General features: G+C 40.9%; 2 protein-coding genes and 1 long non-coding RNA gene across 7 annotated transcripts in view; 1 reads left to right on the forward strand and 2 right to left on the reverse strand.

Moving 5' to 3' along the window:
* The window catches only part of macrod1 (mono-ADP ribosylhydrolase 1), a 163819-nt gene that overhangs the window by 27836 nt on the left and 114871 nt on the right, over positions 1-21112 (forward strand). The gene's annotated exons all lie outside the window — the stretch shown is intronic.
* LOC144025412 (uncharacterized) lies at positions 7066-8731 on the reverse strand. Its single transcript, XR_013284853.1, has 3 exons — positions 8433-8731; positions 7462-7692; positions 7066-7190 (listed from the first exon to the last, which is right to left on the reverse strand). It is a non-coding gene; the product is annotated as an uncharacterized LOC144025412 (long non-coding RNA).
* flrt1b (fibronectin leucine rich transmembrane protein 1b) overlaps positions 16973-21112 on the reverse strand; it is a 71281-nt gene continuing 67141 nt past the window's right edge. For all 3 annotated transcript variants that reach the window (XM_077531381.1, XM_077531379.1, XM_077531380.1), the window contains one exon: positions 16973-19934. In XM_077531381.1, the coding sequence (XP_077387507.1) occupies positions 17730-19919 (2190 nt within the window). In that variant the 5' untranslated portion in view covers positions 19920-19934 and the 3' untranslated portion in view covers positions 16973-17729. The remainder of the gene's footprint in view (positions 19935-21112) is intronic.

The following is a 21112-nucleotide window of genomic DNA, read 5'->3' on the forward strand; positions in this document are numbered from 1 at the left end:
GTACCATTGGAAATATGGCGGCACAAAAGCTTAGCTTGCGTTGAGACTGACTGACGACTGCAGCATTAGGCTAGTAAGACTATATTTTCAAAGAAGTAGTTCTAGTTCTGGTATGATGGAAACGCGCCTTTTAGCGATTAGATATGCAGTAGTTAAATTAGTTGTTTCAATCGCTATGACAGCTGTGTTGATTGACATACACATGACCCAAATAATTGGCATGTTGACTGGACTAAAAAAAATCCGGGACACTTGGACAGCACCTGCGTAAATGGCGAAATCCGCCAGTACTTCGGAAACAAGGCTCAAAAACCGGGACTGTGCCCATAAACCGGGATGCCATGTCACCCTAATCTAATGAAATCCATGGCATATGCTGCATTCGAGGACGGTCAGAAGTCAGATATATCCGAGTTGGTTTTACCCAGTTCCGACCTGAAAGCGTTCGAGGCGAAAGTAAACAACCAAAATGGCGGATAGTGGTAAATTGTTTTTTTTATTTTGGTTCTTAAAATTCATTTTTTGACCTCCAGCAAATTTACTTTGTCGTAATTTTGCTTCATTTATTTTATTTATTTATTTATTTTTTATCTTATTTCATAAACATTCCATACAGTTCAGTAGTTCACCGTATAATTTCATGCCAAGAAATAGCGGCATAGTGTCACGTACGTTGCGTTAAGTTATGTCGAATAATTTATGAATGAAGAAAGCTATCTAGTTTTATACTCAAGTAAATTTTGTTTTACCATTCACGGTCTGTGTTTCCAAACAGGAAACCATTGTAGAGTGATGTCACTTGTATTCCGTTGGCGAAGTCGTGGGTCCTTTTTTTTTTTTTTTTTCGACTTCACAAGTGGAATTTCCGAGTCCAAGGGGGCGTTTCCGTACACACTTCCTGGTTTGAACTCTGAAAAGTCTGACTTTCAACCATCTTTGAATGCAGCAGTACTATACCATGGCGGCCATGTTAGCAGGCGTGAAAGGTAATGGAAAGCATGAACATTAGCTTAAAAGCTTTTACTCAGACACTAGTTGTGTACACATCTCTCAAACATGCTCTTTTTGGTACAGTACAGAGTTGTTTTTTCTGTAAAGCCTTTATCTATGGCTTGTAATCGTAATGGAGGTGAGGAAAAGAAGAACTAACATCATGACTCATGAAAGCCATTAGCTTCCCCGTTAGCACCGACAAGGTAGGTTTGGATGAACTTTAAACTTGTCATAAAAAAAGGTATATACAGGATAAATGTATGGAAGGATACAATGTGTTCGTCTAAGAGAGTGTCATAGTCTTTACTGAAGTTAATATATTATAGTTAATATATATTTAAATGACATAATTAAGGCACAAATGTGAGGCTAATTTCTTGCTGAGGCATCAAGCAGTGACACCAAAGTGGCTGTTGGACACTCTTGTTCATGCAGTTGGTGTCCGTTGAATCCCTGGAGGCTATCGTGTTTGGTTTGTTGTTTTTTTTATTCTCCCTCTACCTTGTTGATTCCTGTGATGTCCTCTCCAGCTATTGCTTCAGAGGCTGTCAGGCCCCGGCTTAATGTTTTGTTGTTGCTGGATCACTTCATAGCTGCGAGGTAGCCACCGTTTCTGTCTTTTGCAGAGAGAATGAATCAGTTGTTTGTTTTGCAGCTGCCTCCATCCTCGGGGACCATCAGTCCCCTGTCGCTCAGGGGTGAACAGGTGCGCTTGTTTACCCGTCTCTCGTTTGTTTGCGGTGGGTCCGTCCACTTTCCGACGATGACTTCATGAATGGATTGCCAATGCAGACTGGGGGCTCCAAGACGGATTAGAGTTAGATGTTTGAAAATCTAAGCATGTGTGATGAATATTGATTTTTTTATTTATTTTTTCTCCTTACGGTGTGTGCATTTTTGGCCGATGTGTGCTGTTTTAAATCACTTCAGTATATGTTGTAGTATCATTAGGCTGTGATGTCCTTTGATTTGATTCGTACATTGCATGAAGTCACGTTTCTCTCTTTTTGCCCCCGTCTATTTAGAGTTTAGTCACACTGAAGAAAAATGGGCTCAGTCACACTTACTTAATTTTGCCTTTCACCCAGTGAATTAAATACCGTCATTATCATCAATTTGGACTCGAAACTGACATGTTAAAAGTAAGGATGCGTGAAAACAGTTATGTGTGAAATATATGCATTGGAGCCCACGTAGTACATTTCCTGGAATGCATATATTAACAGGAATACATTGACCTTTTGCTAAAGGAGCATAATGTATGCAAACACCCGAAGATGCTTCACTGCCATCCTGCAAAGTCTTTAAGAGTGGAGAAGGTGAAGTGGAAAAAAAACCCCCACACACAATTGGAATTTATTAAAATACCTTTTATTGCACTGAGCTAAGCTCCTGTATTGAAAATGGCTGTAATCAATAGTTATATAATAATCCCCTAAATGACAGTGTATAAAATCCCACCCAGAGAGAATTATCGCTCGGCTGCAGCTGCTCTCGGCTTTATGGAGCTTCACGGTGCGCTTCGTGTCATTGTTTAAGCTGCACTGCTGCAGCTGAAGTCTTTTCTGCCAGTTGAACTCTGGGTGTCATTTTGGGTCTCAGCAGGAAGCTGTTCATCGTAAAAGAAATGAGGAAAAATCCACTTTTCACCCTCACCTGCGGGGCACAGTCACAGCGGAACTTACAGTTGTGCAAGTGTCAGATGTTTGTTTCAGCTGTGTGGGAAACAGAGCAAAAGAAATTGAATTTAACAGGTGTATTTCCTGCTAAAGTAGAATAAATGTTAATATGACTGCTGCGATACTGTTATGGTTCTAACACCTACGCTTATAAATGCCTTAAGGAGACATATTATGCACTTTTTTTTTTTCACTATTTGAATCAGCTCCCAGCTGTCTCAGTGTTCATTTTACCAGATGTAGTTTTAGTCCAGTTTCAGTTTAGTCAACATCATCCTCATCGATTTATTTAGAGGTGAGCACCTAAATGAGCATTGTAATCGTCAATCTGTCATTGGTCATTCCTCAGTGAAATGGACGCCTGTCAGTAGTGCTGCTCGATTATGGAAAAAATAATAATCACGATTATTGTGGTAATAATTGAAATCACGATTATTCAAAACGATTATGTTTTTGTTCAAAGCAAAATTTTTTTTAAACATTTGAAAATATTAAGACAAAAAAAATAATATGTAAGCTAACTTTGGACCAAACAAACTTTATAATTAGGGGTGTTAAAAAAAATCGATTCAGCAATATATCGCGCTACTACAGCACGCAATTCTCGAATCGATTCAATAGGCAGCCGAATCGATTTTTTAACATCCATTTTTGATGAAAAAATATTCAACAAAACGTCAAACTTTCACACCTTAAGCATGGAAAGAATGTTATATTAATGGAACATTAAGCCTTAATATTTTATTTTAATGCTGTTCTAACATGAAAAAGGTTACAACCTGTTTGTTAAATACTATAGCTCACAGTTATAACACTGAAGTTTGAGATCAATAAATAATACATTTTCATACAAATCTTACAGTGTACATGTACAAATTTACTGAATGGTGTTTTCTAAATTGAGTAAAAAAAAAATCGTAACAATCGACTTGTAAATTCATATCGGGATTAATCGGTATCGAATCAAATCGTGACCTATGAATCGTGATACGGATCGAATCGTCAGGTACTAGACAATTCACACCCCTATTTATAATAATAAATTGTTATTTATGTTCGCAAAAATTTGAAGTTGGGGTGACGCGTGTGCAATATGACTTGTGGGGTGCTAACAACTTCACGAATTTCCGGTATTTTTTTCTGCGTAAAACGAGGGAACACTACACATCAGACTCGAGGTGTATTTTCATCAACGTTAAAGTTTTGCATGGTTTATTGATCATGTTTGTGTCACTAATTAGTAAAAAAATATATCAATAAAAACTCAAACTTCTTTTTGACTATTTATTTAGTACCATGTTTTGAAACCACTAAGCAGCAGATTATCCATTTAGCTGTGGGTGAGTCACGAAAAATCTCTCTGTCCACTTTCACACCACAGTCTACACTTCTGTAGGACTGGTAATGCTTTACAGGTTGTGCCGATCATTGTTTCATTTTGACACATGGAATAGTCTGAAAAAATAACATTCAATAAGATTTCATGATTTTTTTTTAGAACACAGGAAATTATAAATGTGTATGTACAACACTACATACATTGGCCAGCACGTGTGTACACTGCACCAGCGAGTGTGTTTTGATTGTCTAGCTGTCATTTATCAAATCGACTCTGTATTTGCTCACTTTTACTTGGTGGCGAGCTTTTCCTCTTCCCCCCTGCTCACTGCACTGGTGTTGCTGTTGTACGCCGGCCGATCCTGTCGCCGTAGTTGTGTTTTTCACTTCTGCCATGCATAACGCGCAGCGAGCGTTTTTTTTTTTTTTTTTTGCTTTCAGACTTTAACGAGCCACTTAATTGTTTGATTGACGGTAATGTGCGAAGACGACGCTCCCTCCTAAAGCGAATGCTCGGCGCATTATAGTACGAAAGGGGGGATGACGGCTAACACTGCTGTTAGTCGCTGTTAGCTAGCAGTCACGGCTAAACGCTGGCAACAGGCGGCGAACAATACAACGTCAGCATAATTATGTCTTAGCCTCTTACCTGGCGCTTGAACGTAACTTCAAGACTAAGTTGTGTTACTGACATCTGGCCTAACAGTTTGGTGCATTTACGTTGCCATTGTTCACAAACTCCAAAAAGAGGCGCACATCTTAAGCCCCGATGACACTCTTCTGGTAACAACTTCAAAATAAAAGTGCTACAATGCATTGATCTACATATACTACTTGGTAAAGTAAGGTTTATTTTGAAATTAGGTTTCTCACAGCCCCGTGTGCTGTCATGCATACCGCCGTTAGCTTGACTACGACTATCTCAGCGGCTAGCCGAGGCAGAAATGTCGTTTCAGCCCTAGTATTAATAATCGTTTTTGTACGATTATGCCTATTTTGTAATCGTGGAGGGTAATAATCGAAATCGTAATTGAATTTCGATTAATTGCACAGCCCTACCTGTCAGTGTTTCCATCATCCGTCATTCACACAGTAGCAACTGACAATCGCCGCACACGGCCAACAGACTACACCTCCCCTTGTTTAGTTTTCATCTGGTGAAAAATGTGCATTGACGAAAATATTCCCGTTTAGTTTTCTAATACTATCTCAGCATGTTTTCATCAAAATACCCCAAAAATTAAATACAAGCATTTAAAGTAAAGTAAAGGGCAGATCTGTCCAGTAAAGTGATCCCACCCTCCCTACATGCTGCTTTTGTTCGAACGACAACCAGTAGGCTGGATCTTGCTGGCCGTCTCTTCTTCTGCGGTGGCCGACTGCTTTCTTCTAATAGGTCGCTTGCACATCGTAATGCATCATGGGAGTTTTTCCTTCGGGCGCCATATTGGGTGTCCGCCGGTTCACAAGGTACACTCGCGAGTTACACGGTAGAGCTTATCAACCTGATGTAATTTTCGCAGTATTTTCACGATTTACCGGAAGATCAAAAACAACGATACAGGCAGAAGGTGTCTCTGTGTGGCGGGATTGATCCTAATTACGTCCTGACCAAGGGTGATTTTTTTTTTGACGGAGAAAGCTTGCTGGCCAAATGTGACATCTCTGGACATCTTTCCCTACCTCGTGTTGACCACATGCTCCATAACACGCCAACAAATCCCTGGAGGCTTACAATTATTTTGTAAGCGGGTGGATACAGAGTGTAAACTTTAACATCGCATCAGAAGAAACTGTTGCTGTTGCACGTAAGTAAACCACATGGTGTTGGTAATTCTGCACACAAAAATGTTGATTTGTTCTCAGGCTTCCTGTTATCATTGTGTTTACATGCACAGCTAGGTTTACCTGATGTGGTTTTTCTAACAATTTTATAACAGGCAAATATGGCAGAGCGTATAAGAATAAAAAGTAACTATGCACAGCCTCCCCGTGGCTTAATTAAATTTAATGCTACCCTTTCACTAGTTACATGTTACTTAATCAACTTATTCTAAATGGTTAAGGTTAACCACTCTCAGAGGACGTATTTTTAGTTTCAGTTTCCAGTACAATAAAACGTGTTCATGGTAACTACTGAGCATACTGACAGCTTTTCTTATGATCTCACGGTTAAGGAGGCTGTCACAACACCCAATTTCTGTCTGGTGCCAGATGGCAACAATTCCCATCACTTGTCACGACAACACCAATAGTATTACCAGGTATGTATGGCTTTACTTTTTGTAGTTTCTTATTTAATTCTATGTTTCATATTTTCATTACAATGTTTGTAATATTTTCAGATTCAGGCACAGATGAGTTTAACTGGACGGGACTTCTGCGACTTTGTGGTGTGGACAAAGTGTGATTGAGCGAGTCCACCCAGATCGCTCGTTTTGGCCAGTTGGAAAAGCCAGAGTTTTTTTTCCCCAAAATCCCCTCCTTACCTGAACTGCTCGGGAGAGCATTTACTAGATCAGCAGTGGACTTCCAGTGTTCCTGCTCAGCCGCTGTCACCTACCACTTGCTCATGTACTTCAAAGATGCGGAATAAAGTAGTTTTTTGTGCTGCAGCAGATTGTAAAATCAAATGATATCACTTGAAGTGTGCCAATCTAGACTGCCAAAAGGACAGTGGTTTTGTGACAAGTGTGAAACAAGGATTATTGGGAAAACTGTAACACAGTACTGGTACTTGTCTTACATTAAACAAATTTAAAAGAGAGCAACTTTTTCCTCTGTACATAGTATAATGAAAGTCATTGCGTACCCCATCAACATTACATCATACCGTCATCTCAGGATGGTAGGCACCTGTGCTAAAACAAACTACATTAATTAACAGTTCAATTTTTAACCCTGAAATTACATCTAATCATTATTCACTTCATTTTTGTGCTTTTAGAAATAATAGAGATTTATGCCATTACTTTAAGAGGGACCATATTGCACATTGAGTCAAATCCTGTCATTTGTATTATGTATAGCTTTGTAAACAAACCCAACAATAGAATTTGTATAAACGCTGCCTTTATTAGCGCCAAACAAACAGTCGCATGTTGTCCTCCTCCAATGCTTTGATGCTCGCCTTCGTTACCATCATGTCATTGGCAATCAAGTCGTTGTGGCATGAGATCCCTAAAGAAAAAAATAAATAAAAAATCACAAAAAAATACGGTACCAGTAATAGGTTTAATATAGTAAAGTAGTATAGTTTTTTTGTCAGTGTAAAAGAAATATACACATTTTGTTGCATTTTTTAATGTATGAACATTGCTACAGGCAAATACTTATTTCTATAAACACTTCCAAATGTCTCTAAAATATAAGGTGCATGTACACACACAAACAAACACATACATTCACTCATGCATACAATATATCATGTAATGAATTCTGAGTGGCATACCAGAGTCAATGATGTCAGCAGTACTTGAGGGTACAGGTTACTGGAGCCATCTGGCTGCATAACTGCAACAATCTCTGCCACTTCGAGTCGTCTTTTCTTTGCTTGTCTCTCCTGTGCACGTTCATATCTTGGCACCGACTGGGCTGAGACATAGATGTTGTAACTTGGGACCCAACTTTAATGTTGGAGCCCAGTCGGGATGATTGGACAGAAAAACGGGCGCAGGGCGACCTGTTAAAATAAACAAATATATAAACAAATAAAATATGGAGTCTCTGGTTCGAGTCCAGGCTCGGACCTTCCTGGGTGGAGTTTGCATGTTCTCCCCGTGCCCGCGTGGGTCTTCTCCGGGTACTCCGGTCTCCTCCCACATTCCAAAGACATGCATGGCAGGTAAATTGGGCGCTCCTAATTGTCCCTAGGTGTGCGTGTGAGTGTGGATGGTTGTTCGTCTCTGTGTGCCCTGCGATTGGTTGGCAACTAGTCCAGGGTGTCCCCCGCCTACTGCCCAGAGCCAGCTGAGATAGGCGCCAGCAGCCCCCGCGACCCTTGTGAGGAATAAGCGGTCAAGAAAATGGATGGATGGATAAAATATGGAAAGACTGGTTATTTTACCGCAGTAGGGTGGCCGTGAATAAGTTCTTTAGCATGATGTGTAGGCTACCGGGGCTCTGTTTTCTTGCATCAGCCCCTTCTGTCTCTTTTTTTTCCAAGTTTACATTTTGCCACCAAAAAACATGTTATCGGCATTAAAAGCCCAAGACTAATCAATCCAATTTCAGCAGTAAACACTTTGCACTAGCACTACTTGGGTGAAAATGTTCGATGTTAGCTTTCGGCTAACGTCCGCTAGCCAGCTTGTACTACCGAACTTGCTTGCTCATGAATCCAAAACATAAGCAACTTGCCCATATATGGGCGGTCGAAACGTTATTAATCCTCATGCATTAAATAAAGGTAAACAAGCTTACCGCTCACAAAGTGATCGCTGCACACACGAGCCCAAAGTAACGACTTCCCTCCGGAGTCCGCACTCCTCTGTCTCCAGGCCCTGGTTCCTAATTATTTTCGGAATTCGGAAAAAAGACCGACCATTTTCCCCCTTGGCTTTGTTCGAACAGCCAACGATGCAGCAACAATGTACCATTTTAAACGCAGAAAACAAACGTGATAGATACGTGTTAGACCGAATCGCTACGTAAATGGAGGCCACCCAGCATGGCGACTACGAGAAATCCGAGGCGGAAGTGACGACATGTGCAAGCGACCTATAAGCAGGATTCCACAGTGTAGAAAACAAGTAAGCGTCCTTCGCTTACAGAAAATTAAAGCATTTCCAAGGCACATGAAGATGCCAAAAACAAACACCCCCGCCAATAACTTCACAGAGCAATCAAGTAAGTATCGTTTCTCAGAAGTAAACACTGTTATCTCACTTCAAGCCAGCACCTATAGAAATTCTGTTGCATTATCACGGGCGGATGCAGAATTTCATCACCAAGCAACAGATAAATTGAACTTGTTAATTAATGTATGACATCACCAAACACTAATATCTCCTAGACAAACTTTGACAACGCTTTGGAACATTGGGATAGCCTTCATTGGTGGAAAATACAGAGTGGGAGTGGTTATTTATTATGTTAATTAGCCCCACTGTTTTGTCACAGTGGGCAGAACTCCAAAATGGCTCACTCACATATGTAATGGTGGATAACTCAGGATTGTTTTTTTAATTATTATTATTATTATTTCACTCTTGAGTAGTGGGCAGGCACTGCAAAGATTTTACTATTATTATTATTATTATTATTATTATTATTATTATTATTATTATTATTAGTAGTAGTAGTAGTAGTAGTATTTTACATAATTATTGTTATGTATATATTACTTTACTATTTGTATGCAGACAAACAATAAAAAGTAAATTTTCCACATGTCATGTGCTGGAGGGTTGGATCCCAAAGCGCAAACACAAATACGGTTTCAACTATGTATTCACATAACTTGACTAAACGAAAAGCAACGACGGTGCATCGAGAATCACAAGACGCCAAGCCCCCTTGGGCTGCAGAGAAGCACAGAGAACAGGAAGTAATAATCCGGGCACACACACATTTCTCAGACAGCTTATATAGCAAGTTGAATCAATCTCATTGGTTGTGGCAAAACATGTGGGCACCAGCACTGACTCTGATTGGCTGTTGACCCAGTAACGCGATTAAAGATTCTTGACGTCACAAAACATCATATAGCATTCCAGATATTTCTTGGCACCACATAACATCACATAGCAATGCTGAAGATTCTTGTCACCGCATAGCCTAAAACTAGTTGAAACTAGATGATAGTTACATCAGTACAAAACAGACACTTGACCTCAAACTTAACAGGTCACAAACTCAACTCCAACTTAACCCAGGCGTGACCCCAGACATGAGACAAGACGCAAACAGTACTCCTGCATGACCCGAGTCATGACACCATATGTCTTATAAAGGTCATATATTTTTGAATTTTTTTTGGAACAATTTTGTACGTCACCTTTGAACTGGAAACGCCATTTTCCTCATATGCATTTTCCTGTGAGATGGCTGTACTTCATGAGTTTTTTTTGCGTGATGTCACCACAGAAGGGTGCTCGTGATGCCAACAAGAAGAAATATGACAATGACCGTAGAACTGGAATAAAACCGTAGCGGTAATGACAAAGCTGTACAGGTCACTGTCCTGTCAACACTGATATATTACTATATAATAATATGCCTAGCTGCGGCATGTCCCTATAAATACTATATAATAATATACCCAGAAAGGAGTTAAGAGTTGACTGTACACTGCTAAGTGAGCTGTGCAAAGTCCTCTCTTCCTATCCACATTGGCTGTGCTTGATTTATGCGTGCTCACGTCCTTTTACACTTGAATGACACTTAAGAATACAAAAAGTTAAAATGGTACTCACAACTGTACTGTACAGTTGATAAAAGTTGACCGTGGGGTCTCACTCCATATACTGCATGCTGATGATTCAGCCTCATTTCCCTCTTTCAGTGTATTTAAATTTGAATGAATGGACTACTAAGTGACGGAAGTGAATGGAAGCCTATCTGAAAACCCAACCTGGATCTCATTTGCCACAGTGGAAGGATAAAACCCAGCAGATAAGCACTTGAACGTACGAGCATGCATCTTTTAGTTGTGTCGAATGTGAGCATAATTTAGCTGAAAGGCCTGACGGTAGATAATGGACTGCAACAATGATATATCTCCATAATGATCTCGGGTTATTGTGGGGAAGAGTACGCGATGCTCCCGCAACGCAGAGGAGGAATTGCACTTAACCTGGCCTTCGCTTTGAAAAGTGTGGCCTACAGTTTGCATATAGAATGTACAAAAGATGCAATATTGATTATGCTCCACCTCACTGTCACCTCTGGAAAGGAAGATTACGGTAATTTAAAAGTGTCTTTTCAGAGATGTCGAGGTTGTCATGGATACGTACGCCTCACCTGGGTCCTCAACCTTTTCGTTGGAGAGGCTGCAGTGTGCCTCAGACTGCTAATAGAAGTCTGGAGCCTAATGACAAATGCTGGAAGATTCTTCATAAGCTCAAGCAATTAAAAGCAGATCTGATGGGGGCATATTAATCTCTGGACACATTAAATAGAAGTTTCAATGTGTAATTTGAATTTGGATCAGTGTAATGAAATTTGATTTGGCATATTAACTCTTAACCTTGAAATTTGGGGGCAGTCGTACAGGCAAAAATAAACAACAAATAAGTCTGTGATCTGTTTGTTTACAATAGAAATCTGAAGAATAGAAAATTGGTTTTTCCTGGATCTACTTTTGAGATAAATGTTGAAAAAAAAGTCCTCAAAAAGCCTCCCAAAACAAACAAACAAAAAAAGCCAAATTCATGTCTCGAGTTAGGCTTTTGTTTAAGTGTTGACTGAATCAAAAATATTGAAGGACTTCCAATATAATTTTTCATGAAGTCATCATTGTTCAGATTCTCGCTAAAATTGAATGGGAACGTCCTTGAAAGAACTATGCAGAACAGCGAGGTAGAAGAATTTCATAGAAAGCCAATGCTACATTAGTGTAGCAACAGAGCTAACACATTCATCCACACATAAAATTAACTATAACTGATGGATTGTTATCACGCACTATCAACATTTTTATTCTTTACATATTGAAATTATTAACCACTTTGACAAAATTAAAGAGAAAGTCAACCCAAAATGTTCTTTATAACTTAAAAAGCAACATCCACCTGTTTCTATCCATCTCAAGGGGCCATTTTGTCACTTGCTGTCGACTGAAAATGACATCACAGTTGCTCAGGCAACGACCAATCACAGATCACCTATTTTCTGAAGCTGACTGTGACTACTACGTTACTACTTGTGCCCTGAGCAACTGTGATGTCATATTCAGTCGACATCAAGTGACAAAATGGCCGCCCTCTGAGGTGGATTTAAAAGGGTGGATTTTGTTGCTGAACACCCATAATAAACGAAGGAACATTGTATATACAATATATGGAGACAAGAAAGAGAAAAAAGACGCAAATCAATAAAAATAACCAAGAAGAAACAATAACTTAACGGCTAGGAAACAGTGTTAATACAATGTTTACTATTCATGGTTCATAAACATCAGCATGCTACGTGCACACCTGGCACACCAACCTGCCACAAACATTAACACCGTGGCCGTGCTGTTAAAAAGACTGCATCCTCTCCAGAGTTTTTAAAGGCCATTCCCCCTATTCCTGCCACATGACCTTCTGCACGGCCGCCATAGAAACCCAAGTGCGGCTTCACGGTCCATTAACCCCAAAGCAAGCAAACAACATCCACTGAAAGGGAGAGCGGGCCGCACATCGCAAGACCTCGTCCCGCTGGAGGCGTACCGTTGCCGACGTCTTTTTAGGGCCCCCGGCATCATTAACGATGTCCGCTGCCGCCGCCGTCCTCGCAATCTGTTTTCGCCTGCGCCATCTGGGGAAGCGGTTCACGAGCATCTGTGCTAAATCCAGCAGAATGCTAAACGCCCGTCGACTCACAAAGGGAATCGGGATCGTTAACAGACGGCGTTCGTCCCGCCGTTGCGCTCGCCGCCCACACACCATCAGTGCGGGTCACTTTGGACTCTGCACTTTGGATTTGGAACTTTTTTTTTTTTTGAGGAATGAAGAACATTTATTTTTTGCGTACTTAGAGTGGGTGGAACATTAGTTGCCCTTTCCCCTTGCTTTTAGTGAACTGAACTCGATTTTAAAGGGGAAGTTAACTTAAGTTAAAATTATTTTTTTTTTTTTGACAATAATATGTTCTATGGAGCCCCACTAGTCTAAATATGGCATTCTGGTTAATATTGCATTAGTGAAGTTAAGCAGCAAAATCCAGATGTTTTTAGCATTTTGCCACTTGCTGTCGACTGAAGATGACATAAATGTTGCTTAGGGCTCGGGCACTGGCCAATCACAACTCACTTATTTTTTTATGCTGAGCTGTGATTGGTTGTTACTTGATGAGACCTGTGCATGATGTCATCTTCAGTCGACAACAAGTGGCAAAATGGCCGCCCCTTAAGGTGGCTAAAAACAGCTGGATTTTGCTTCCCAAGTGGTATTCCTCACATGTAATATTAATCAGAATGTCATGTTTAGACTTGTGAGGTCACATATTATTGTCAAGAAATGTTTAAGGTTGACTTCCACTTTAAATTAAACCAGTTATTCATCACAGTTGTACCTTGACAGATCATCAGATTTGCCATGGAAAATTACTCAGTGTCTTAGTTGGTGTCAAGTCAATTCTTGTTTTTAATCTTTCAACCTCAGAGAACACCAAGGTTATTTTAGTAAACTAAGGCTAACGAAAAAACTAAAACTAAAATTCAAAAACAATTTCGTTAACAAAATAAAAACGAAAATGCTTTTTAAAAACGAAAACTAACTGAAACTACATTTTATGTCTCCAAAACTAACTAAAACTAACTAATTATAGCAAAAATGTCCTTCATATTGTTATGTTCTGAGGTTCAATCCCAAAAACGCAGAAGCAAATAAGACCTTAACTCTTTATTCACACAACTTGACTAAACGAGAAACAACGAGAATTGCGAGACGCTAAGTTAACTTAGCTGTGGAGGTGACAGAGGAACAGAGGTAATAATCCGGCAAAAACGTACACTTTTCAGACAGGCTTATATAGACAGCAAATTGATCTGATTGGTTGTGACTAGACATGTTGGTAACAGGACTGACATGGGGTTAGCTGATTGGCTGTCGACCAGATAAAGAGATTAAAGATTCTTGACATGACAGAGCATCTTACCAGTTGAAACTAGATGCTGATTACATCAGTTCAAAACACTTGACCACATGGTCATGACCCAAACATAACCCTTGCATGACCCGAGTCATGACAGTACCCCTCACTCAAAGGACGCCTCCTGGCGGACCACTAGGTTTAAACATATCCCTTACATGACCCCTAGTCATGATACATATTAGTCTTTGGTAATTAATTAATGCATGAGCCTTTGGGGATGATTTTAAATGTGATTTTAAGTCGATTTATTTGGATATTAACCGGAATAAGGACGTTTGAAAGTGTGTCACACAGAAGTGATGTCATCTATCAGCAGCCAATAGAAAAGCACCTACAGATGACGTCTCTCCCATGGTGTTTTTTTTTTTTTTTAAATATTACGCACAAGTCATACACATTAAAAAAAAAGAAAATAAAAAGCTGAAACTAATGCTGAAACTAACTAAAACAAAGTATTCATTAAATAACTAAAACTAATAAAAACAGAACCAACCTGAAAACTAATTAAAACCAACTCAATGTAAACAACAATACTGAAAACTAACAAAAATGAAAAATTCCAAAACTATAATAATAACCCTGGACAACACACACATGTGCAACATTTCCCATCCACACACGCCGATCACAAGTACTTGCACTTAAGATGCACTCATACATCCCTCACATCGATCCATTCAACACACAGGCATTAGCGCTCGCTCGAACGCGTCTTCACTCACGCATCTGAACAAATGCACACTTGGCAACTTTCTGCTGTGCTTTGACGCACAAATGTGTCAGCATTAAGATGGATATGTCTGCTTATTGTTTTGCGGTTTTCTTCCAAACTGAACGTCCGCTGATGCGTTCACCCAGCGTGTTTAATATAATGAGGTCCTTTTCGTCTCAGCAGAAGTCATATTAATAATCTTGTTTTTTTTTTTCGAAAAAAAAAACATTTGGTTGATATATTGCCCATCTCATTTTAATGACACTCCTCCCACACAAAGATAACTCGTAGAATCGCCCTTCTCTTATATTCAGTCTTTATTCATTCATGTAGAAAAAAAAGACAACAGACCAATAACTGGAGTAGAATTTTGCACCCATTTTTATACATAACAGCGTTCTCATCATCACATCTCAGGGTGACATTATTCTTTTTTCAAGGAATAAGGGTTTCTACAGAGTGAAAGGTAGCCTCAGTGCTATTAAAACAGAAACCTCCAAACAAGTGCCGACATAAAAAAAAAAAAAAAAAAAAAAAAAAAAGTCAAATGAAAACAACACAGTAGCTCTGCTCAACTGTTCCTCCTCCCTTCGAATATACCGGCGGGTGCATTTGGAAAGCAGCTGGCACCCTCCCTGTTTGTCTTGCTGTGTATGTTGAAGTGCACAGTGTGGCGGTCAGACTTGTTGTCCCTGTGATCAAAACATCCCCTCGTGTGTCTTTGCTGCGTGTAGGCTACAGAAACTGGACGACAGGCCCTGCCTGAGTCAACTGCGTCTTTCCAACTAGTTCACCTCACACAAGGTTCAATATCCGCTGAGTTAAGACAGTCATCACCAATTGGTTCATCTTTATCTAGACTATATTTTGTATGCGTTTGTATTAAGAGTGCATCAGAAAATATGCAATTGTGGAACCTATTGAAATTTGCTATACCAATTAGAAGGACCACACAGAAAAGAATAATAAAAAAAATACTATGAGATTATACCATCATTCCAAATTAAAGTGATTTTAACAAATGAAAGTATATAACTTTACAGATTCTTCAGTTTAATTTATTCATGTAATATTGAGACTGCCCCCCAAATATTCAACTTTTTCTCCTAATACTTTTTAATTTTGTACCCTGTAACTTTGAGACTTTATTCCCGTGTATTTCTAACTTTCTGTTGCAATTTTATATCATTTTTTCTTTTCAGTGTGGCCCTAATTCGAGATTTTACGATTTTCTCATCTATCACCGATCCGAACACTTGACCGGCCCATCCCAATTTTGCCATTCCCGACCTTCAATGTTTCATTCCTGTATTATTGTAAATATTGAACAGTGGCTGTGAAACAATACAAACGAGTTACCCATGAAGTACCGGTCGTGGTCTCAAATAAAAATTTAAAGCCTATTAGTTACCTTATAGCAGTGGCTGACATTTTCAGACCTCTGCACAGGAGGATGAGATCGGTTTTATTTTAAGGGCCATCACCGATCCAAAATTAAGTAAATTGGCCCCAATACAGATCACGATGATCAAATGGTGAACCCCTACTTTTTAGCTTTCTGAACAATTGGACAGTTAAAATTGGAATTTAGTGTACTTCAACTATAGTCATATAACCGTTCATTTTATTCACAAGTGTATATTTCAACCTAATTTTGACTTAATTTGACATTTGTCTATGACGGTATAGTTGCATTGTAAATAAAACCCACTTTTTAATTTAGGTTTAAAAAACACAGTTAATCATGTTAGTGATAATGTCAATGAATCCATTACTGCAGTGTAATTAGAACACCATAGTTTTAATTTCCATCAGAAAATGATGAACATTGTTTCCGGTCGGATAATTTGGGTTACTAAATTAGGAGTCTAAGATGCACGAGTTGGTTTCTTTCTTATCATTTGTGTGGATGACTTGATAATGAGAAATCATAGAAATTAAGACAGTTAATGTCTCTTCCTCATTTCAGAAAGTAAAAAAGAATCTTTTTTTTTTTTTTTTTTTTTTTTTTTTTTTACTGCTTTTTGTGTATTATTAAGCGAAGTTCTTAAAAATAACTGTATTTGGTTAGCATGTCATCACATAATAATAAGAGGTCCACTGTTAACTGAAGCCAATCCTCGTAGTATTTCAGATAACTTGATTTGGTGTGCAGTAGTCGCATTTCTGGGACCTGGTTCTGATGCGCGTCACCTTCCTCCAGCTGTCTAGCCATGTTTTGACTTCACCTCCATTTTTCCTTTCTTCTTATGTGCCCCCTCTGCTCCCACTCTGCCTAAAAAACCAACACAATTCTTTCGATCTCATTCCCAAAACAGCAGCCTTCACTGACTCTTCTTCTTCTTCATGTTTGCTCTTTCCATCCAAATATCTATCTATCCATCACATAGACTCTCTCTCCTCTCGCCCCCCCCCCCCCCCCCCCCCCTCCACCCTCATTAGTCTCCCCATGTGGCGGTTTGTGTCTCATGTCTTTGTCAGAACTGTTATCACTGCTGTCAGCTCCTTTGGCGAGAACAAAGTCGTCCTCTACTCACGGCACCACAAAAGACATGAGCGAAATGAAAGAGCCTCGGCGAAAAACAAAGAGGCAGGAAGGAGGAACAATTAAATTGGGTGAAGTAATCCAGGGGAAAGGAGGGGGCGCTTGGAACAAGTATTTTCATGTCAACCATGATTTACTGTCATCTGTGGATTATAACAGCCATCAATTTCACCCTCTGTCATCCTGTCATCTACACAGCAAAGAGCATACAGTTGGTAGGAAGATATGGGAGCTATCTATATACACATTAATTGCCTTTCCTGCGTATTATAAATATATCTCCTTCTACATCAGCTAAGCCTAGTATATCAACCTCAAATAAGTTACTGTGTATGAAGAACAGCAGTTTTGAAAGACACCGAGATAGCCAAAAGAGAAAAATGTAACCATATATAAATAGCACTGAAAGAAGGGCCCACTGTAAAGTCTGTTACAGTAGTAGAGTACAGTATAGCAGGACAATTACTTCTGTCACGCAATAGCAATATCCAATCAACATGGCTGAAGCAGTCTCTTCTATTTAGCAAACATATCAGACTTCAACCAGCTGAGGCACAAAGGGTACTTTGGAAACCAAGGACAAAATGGCCAGTGGCCACAGGGTCGTCATCATAGAAATGGCGCCAGGCATTCAAGGCTCAGGGAGTGCGGCCCAGTTTCATCACGTGTAGGCATAATCTATGTCGGGGATGCCGCCCTCTCTGTAGCCGCGGTTGGTACCATAAGTGACATGATGGTGGCTGGTTTGGCTCAGGATGGTGCCATTGAGGCTGCCGGCTCTGTGGTTGCTTCTGTACGTCCCATTTGCATGAGAAGAAGAAGAAGAGGGGAAAATGGTGTGGATGTAGGTGACATCCTCCAGTTTGGGCTGCAGTGGCTGGTGAGCCATGGCTGTCATCTGAAACCCTGCAGGTGGGGCTCTGATCTCTAAGATGGAATTGTCTTTCTTGGTGCCCGACTCTACATAGTCATCGTAATTTTTCGCTCCTCGGCCTCGGGTGTAAGAATTTGAGTCCCCTGACTTGTAACTTGTTTTTTGTCCATACCAGCAAAAAATACCGAAGATGAGCAGTAGGCTTACTAGCGCTGTGGCTCCCCCAATGATCCCTGCCAATGGCAAGGCTGATAGCTCAGAGTCTTGTGTGTCCTTATCAGACCCCTCTCCCCTGGAGTTCACCACGGTCTCTCCAGTTTCTATCTGAGCACAGGCAGAATCTTTATTGTTCGTTTCAACGCTGCCAATGCGAGCTGTCCCCATGTTGGAGCCGAGAAAGCTCTCCTGTCGTAATGGCAGCAGGCAAATGAGGTAATGCGAGCGCGGTGTGAGTTGGGTGAGATGGTACTGCCTTCTCTCTCCAGGAACAAGAGTCTCTGTGATGGAACCCAGTGCCGTACTGGTACCTAACCTCAGCCATGACAGACGGAATGAGGGTGCCGGCTGCGGGCACAACCAGCTGACCAAAACGCTGTCCGAAGACAGAGCTTTTACAGTTAGCTCCAGAGCCCCTCCGGATGCATGTCCTTCTCCCCCTGCAGGCAGAGGCATAACCAGACCTGGCCGCTTGGCTCGTAGTGTGAAGAGAGAACCTTGTGTGGGGACCAACAAAGAGTTAGTGGCAGTGCTGCCATGGGGAACTGAACCTATAGCTTGCCCGTCCCCTCCAACACTGTCATCACCTCCTCCGTTCTTTTCTGATGGATTTCCTCCACCTCCAGTGGCCGGAGCAGCTGGAGGTCCTTCACACTGTTCCATTAGATAGGTAAGGTCTTTAAGGGACTGGCCTTTCACTGCCTCAGGTCCTTGACAGGTCAAACCCCTGACTGTTACAGCAGCCCCCCAGCTATGAAGCCATGCGTGGAGCCAGCGAAGGCTGCAACTACAGTACCAGGGGTTTCCTCGTAGCAGCAGCAACTCCAGACTATCTGCGTCCTTAAGAAGCCCTCGAGGAAGACTGGTCAGATTGTTCCCTGATAGGTCGAGCTTCTGGAGCCGTCGCATTCCGTCCAGAGCCCCTCGTGGTATGTGAGTCATCCCGTTGTCCTGTAAATGGAGCCGAACAAGATGAGCTGACGGTAGGTTGACTGGTGGAGATTGCAAGGCATTTCGGACGAGTGACAGCTCTGTCAGATTGGAGAGGCGGGAGAAGGTGTCGTCTGCAATGCGCGTGTTGGCTAGCAGATTTCCGTCCAGGACCAAGCGTCGCAAGGATGAGAGTCCTCGGAAGGCATGCGTGGGGATAGTGTTGATTCTGTTATCGTCTAATCGCAGCTCCTCCAAGGATGAAGGCAAACCCGCAGGGATGCTTGACAAGTGGTTCCGGGAGAGAAACAGAAGTCTGAGCCGTGGAGTCCCAGAGAAAGCTCGCTCCTGGATGCTAACTGTAGATATTGAATTATCATCCAAGTGTAAACGCTCCAGTAGCGGTAACTTGGCCAGAGATGATCGTGGTAACGTTCGTATGTTGTTATCCTGCAAATGGAGCTCTCGTAATGAAGGTGGAAGGTGTATAGGGAATTCATCCAACTGATTGGCATACAGATAAATCACTCGTATGGAAGTGCTGCGCTCCAGTGACTGAGGCAGGCCGGCATTACTCAGTCGGTTGCTTTGCAGGTAGAGGATGGCGGCCGTCAACGGTAGAGGAGGAATTAGACTGAGTCCACGGTCATTGCAGTAGACAAAACCCTCATCGCAGCGGCAGACTGAGGGACAAACAATTCCTTCATCCCCCTCACCCGTCTCCAAGGCAATTGCGGCTGCTGCCAGTTCCAGCACCTCGGCCAATAAGGTGAGGCATAACAGAATCAGGAAGAGCCAGTCGCGAAGCTCAGCAAGACTTTCAGTTGCCATGTTGGTGCCCAGTTCCTGATGGGGAAAAGAAAAGAGAAACTGTTTTAAAATTATTACAAAAGCTCAGTGAGGATCACATGACCAAACTTGAGAAACTTTGTCTATGCCGCAATAACTAGCAAGACCAGTTGATGACAAGAATTTTACACGTTTTGACGAATGCGGAAGTAGGGTGCGCATATACGGGCTCAGTGGTAGAGTGGTCCTCTCCCAACCGTAAGGTTGTGGGTTCGATCCTCAACCTTGACCATGTCGAAGTGCCCTTGAGCAAGATGCGAAACCGCAATCTGCTCCAAGTGGACCTGGCAATGCCTTGCATGGCATGTGTACTCCATATACCATTATATAAACGTATATCTTTACCAATCACAAGCAATTTTTAGAAACACTATTCATTCCAAGAAAACATAAGCACAATCATAGTAATAATTATCAATGGTAAGTCCCTTAAGATGCCTGATGGTGTCGAAGTTATCTAAAAAGTGTTTCTTGCAGACCATTTCCTGGTATGAAAGGAAGAGACGTCCCGTCTGCAGGAAAATAACTCTCTTGCAAGGCAATGCAACATCCCATGCTGAAATAAATACCATTAAAGCTTCAGCTGCTGTGGATATAAAGTGATAAAATCTCATTGTGTATCCACAGTTATAGTCCTATTTATACCCGATTGAAAACTACTATTTTGAAAAATGAACAAAAACAGCATCCATGTAAGAATCTGGCCTAATACACTTGACATCACTCAAAGGGTAAGCTGGAAATAGGTTTCCTGTGTATATGCGAACAGCTGATAGCAGTATTTTCCATGACCTAAATGCAATTTATGTAAAGCTAAAGGGCCAAAACACATTCAAGAATAGAGTGAAGCCCCATTCATCGCAAGGGTTGCATTCCAGACTCGCACAAGGTGAAAATATAGAAACCGTATAAAAACCTTGTTTTACTGTTCTGCAAGAAACTGACTGTGGCTCTCCTTCCCTACCTACGAGGACATTACAGTACACTGTAAACTTAATAATTTGGAGACAGTATATTATCAAAAAAGGAGTGCACATTGCATGGTATGACGTCATACCAAATATAAACCGGAAACTAGGTTTCCCGTCTCAACGCAAAAAGCTGAGAATGGCGTTTTCCGTGACCTAAAAAAAGATTTTCGTACATCTTCAGCCCAAACACAATCAAGAAAAGAA

Source organism: Festucalex cinctus, chromosome 9, assembly GCF_051991245.1.
Source record: "Festucalex cinctus isolate MCC-2025b chromosome 9, RoL_Fcin_1.0, whole genome shotgun sequence".
In the NCBI taxonomy this organism is placed as follows: Eukaryota; Metazoa; Chordata; class Actinopteri; order Syngnathiformes; family Syngnathidae; genus Festucalex; species Festucalex cinctus.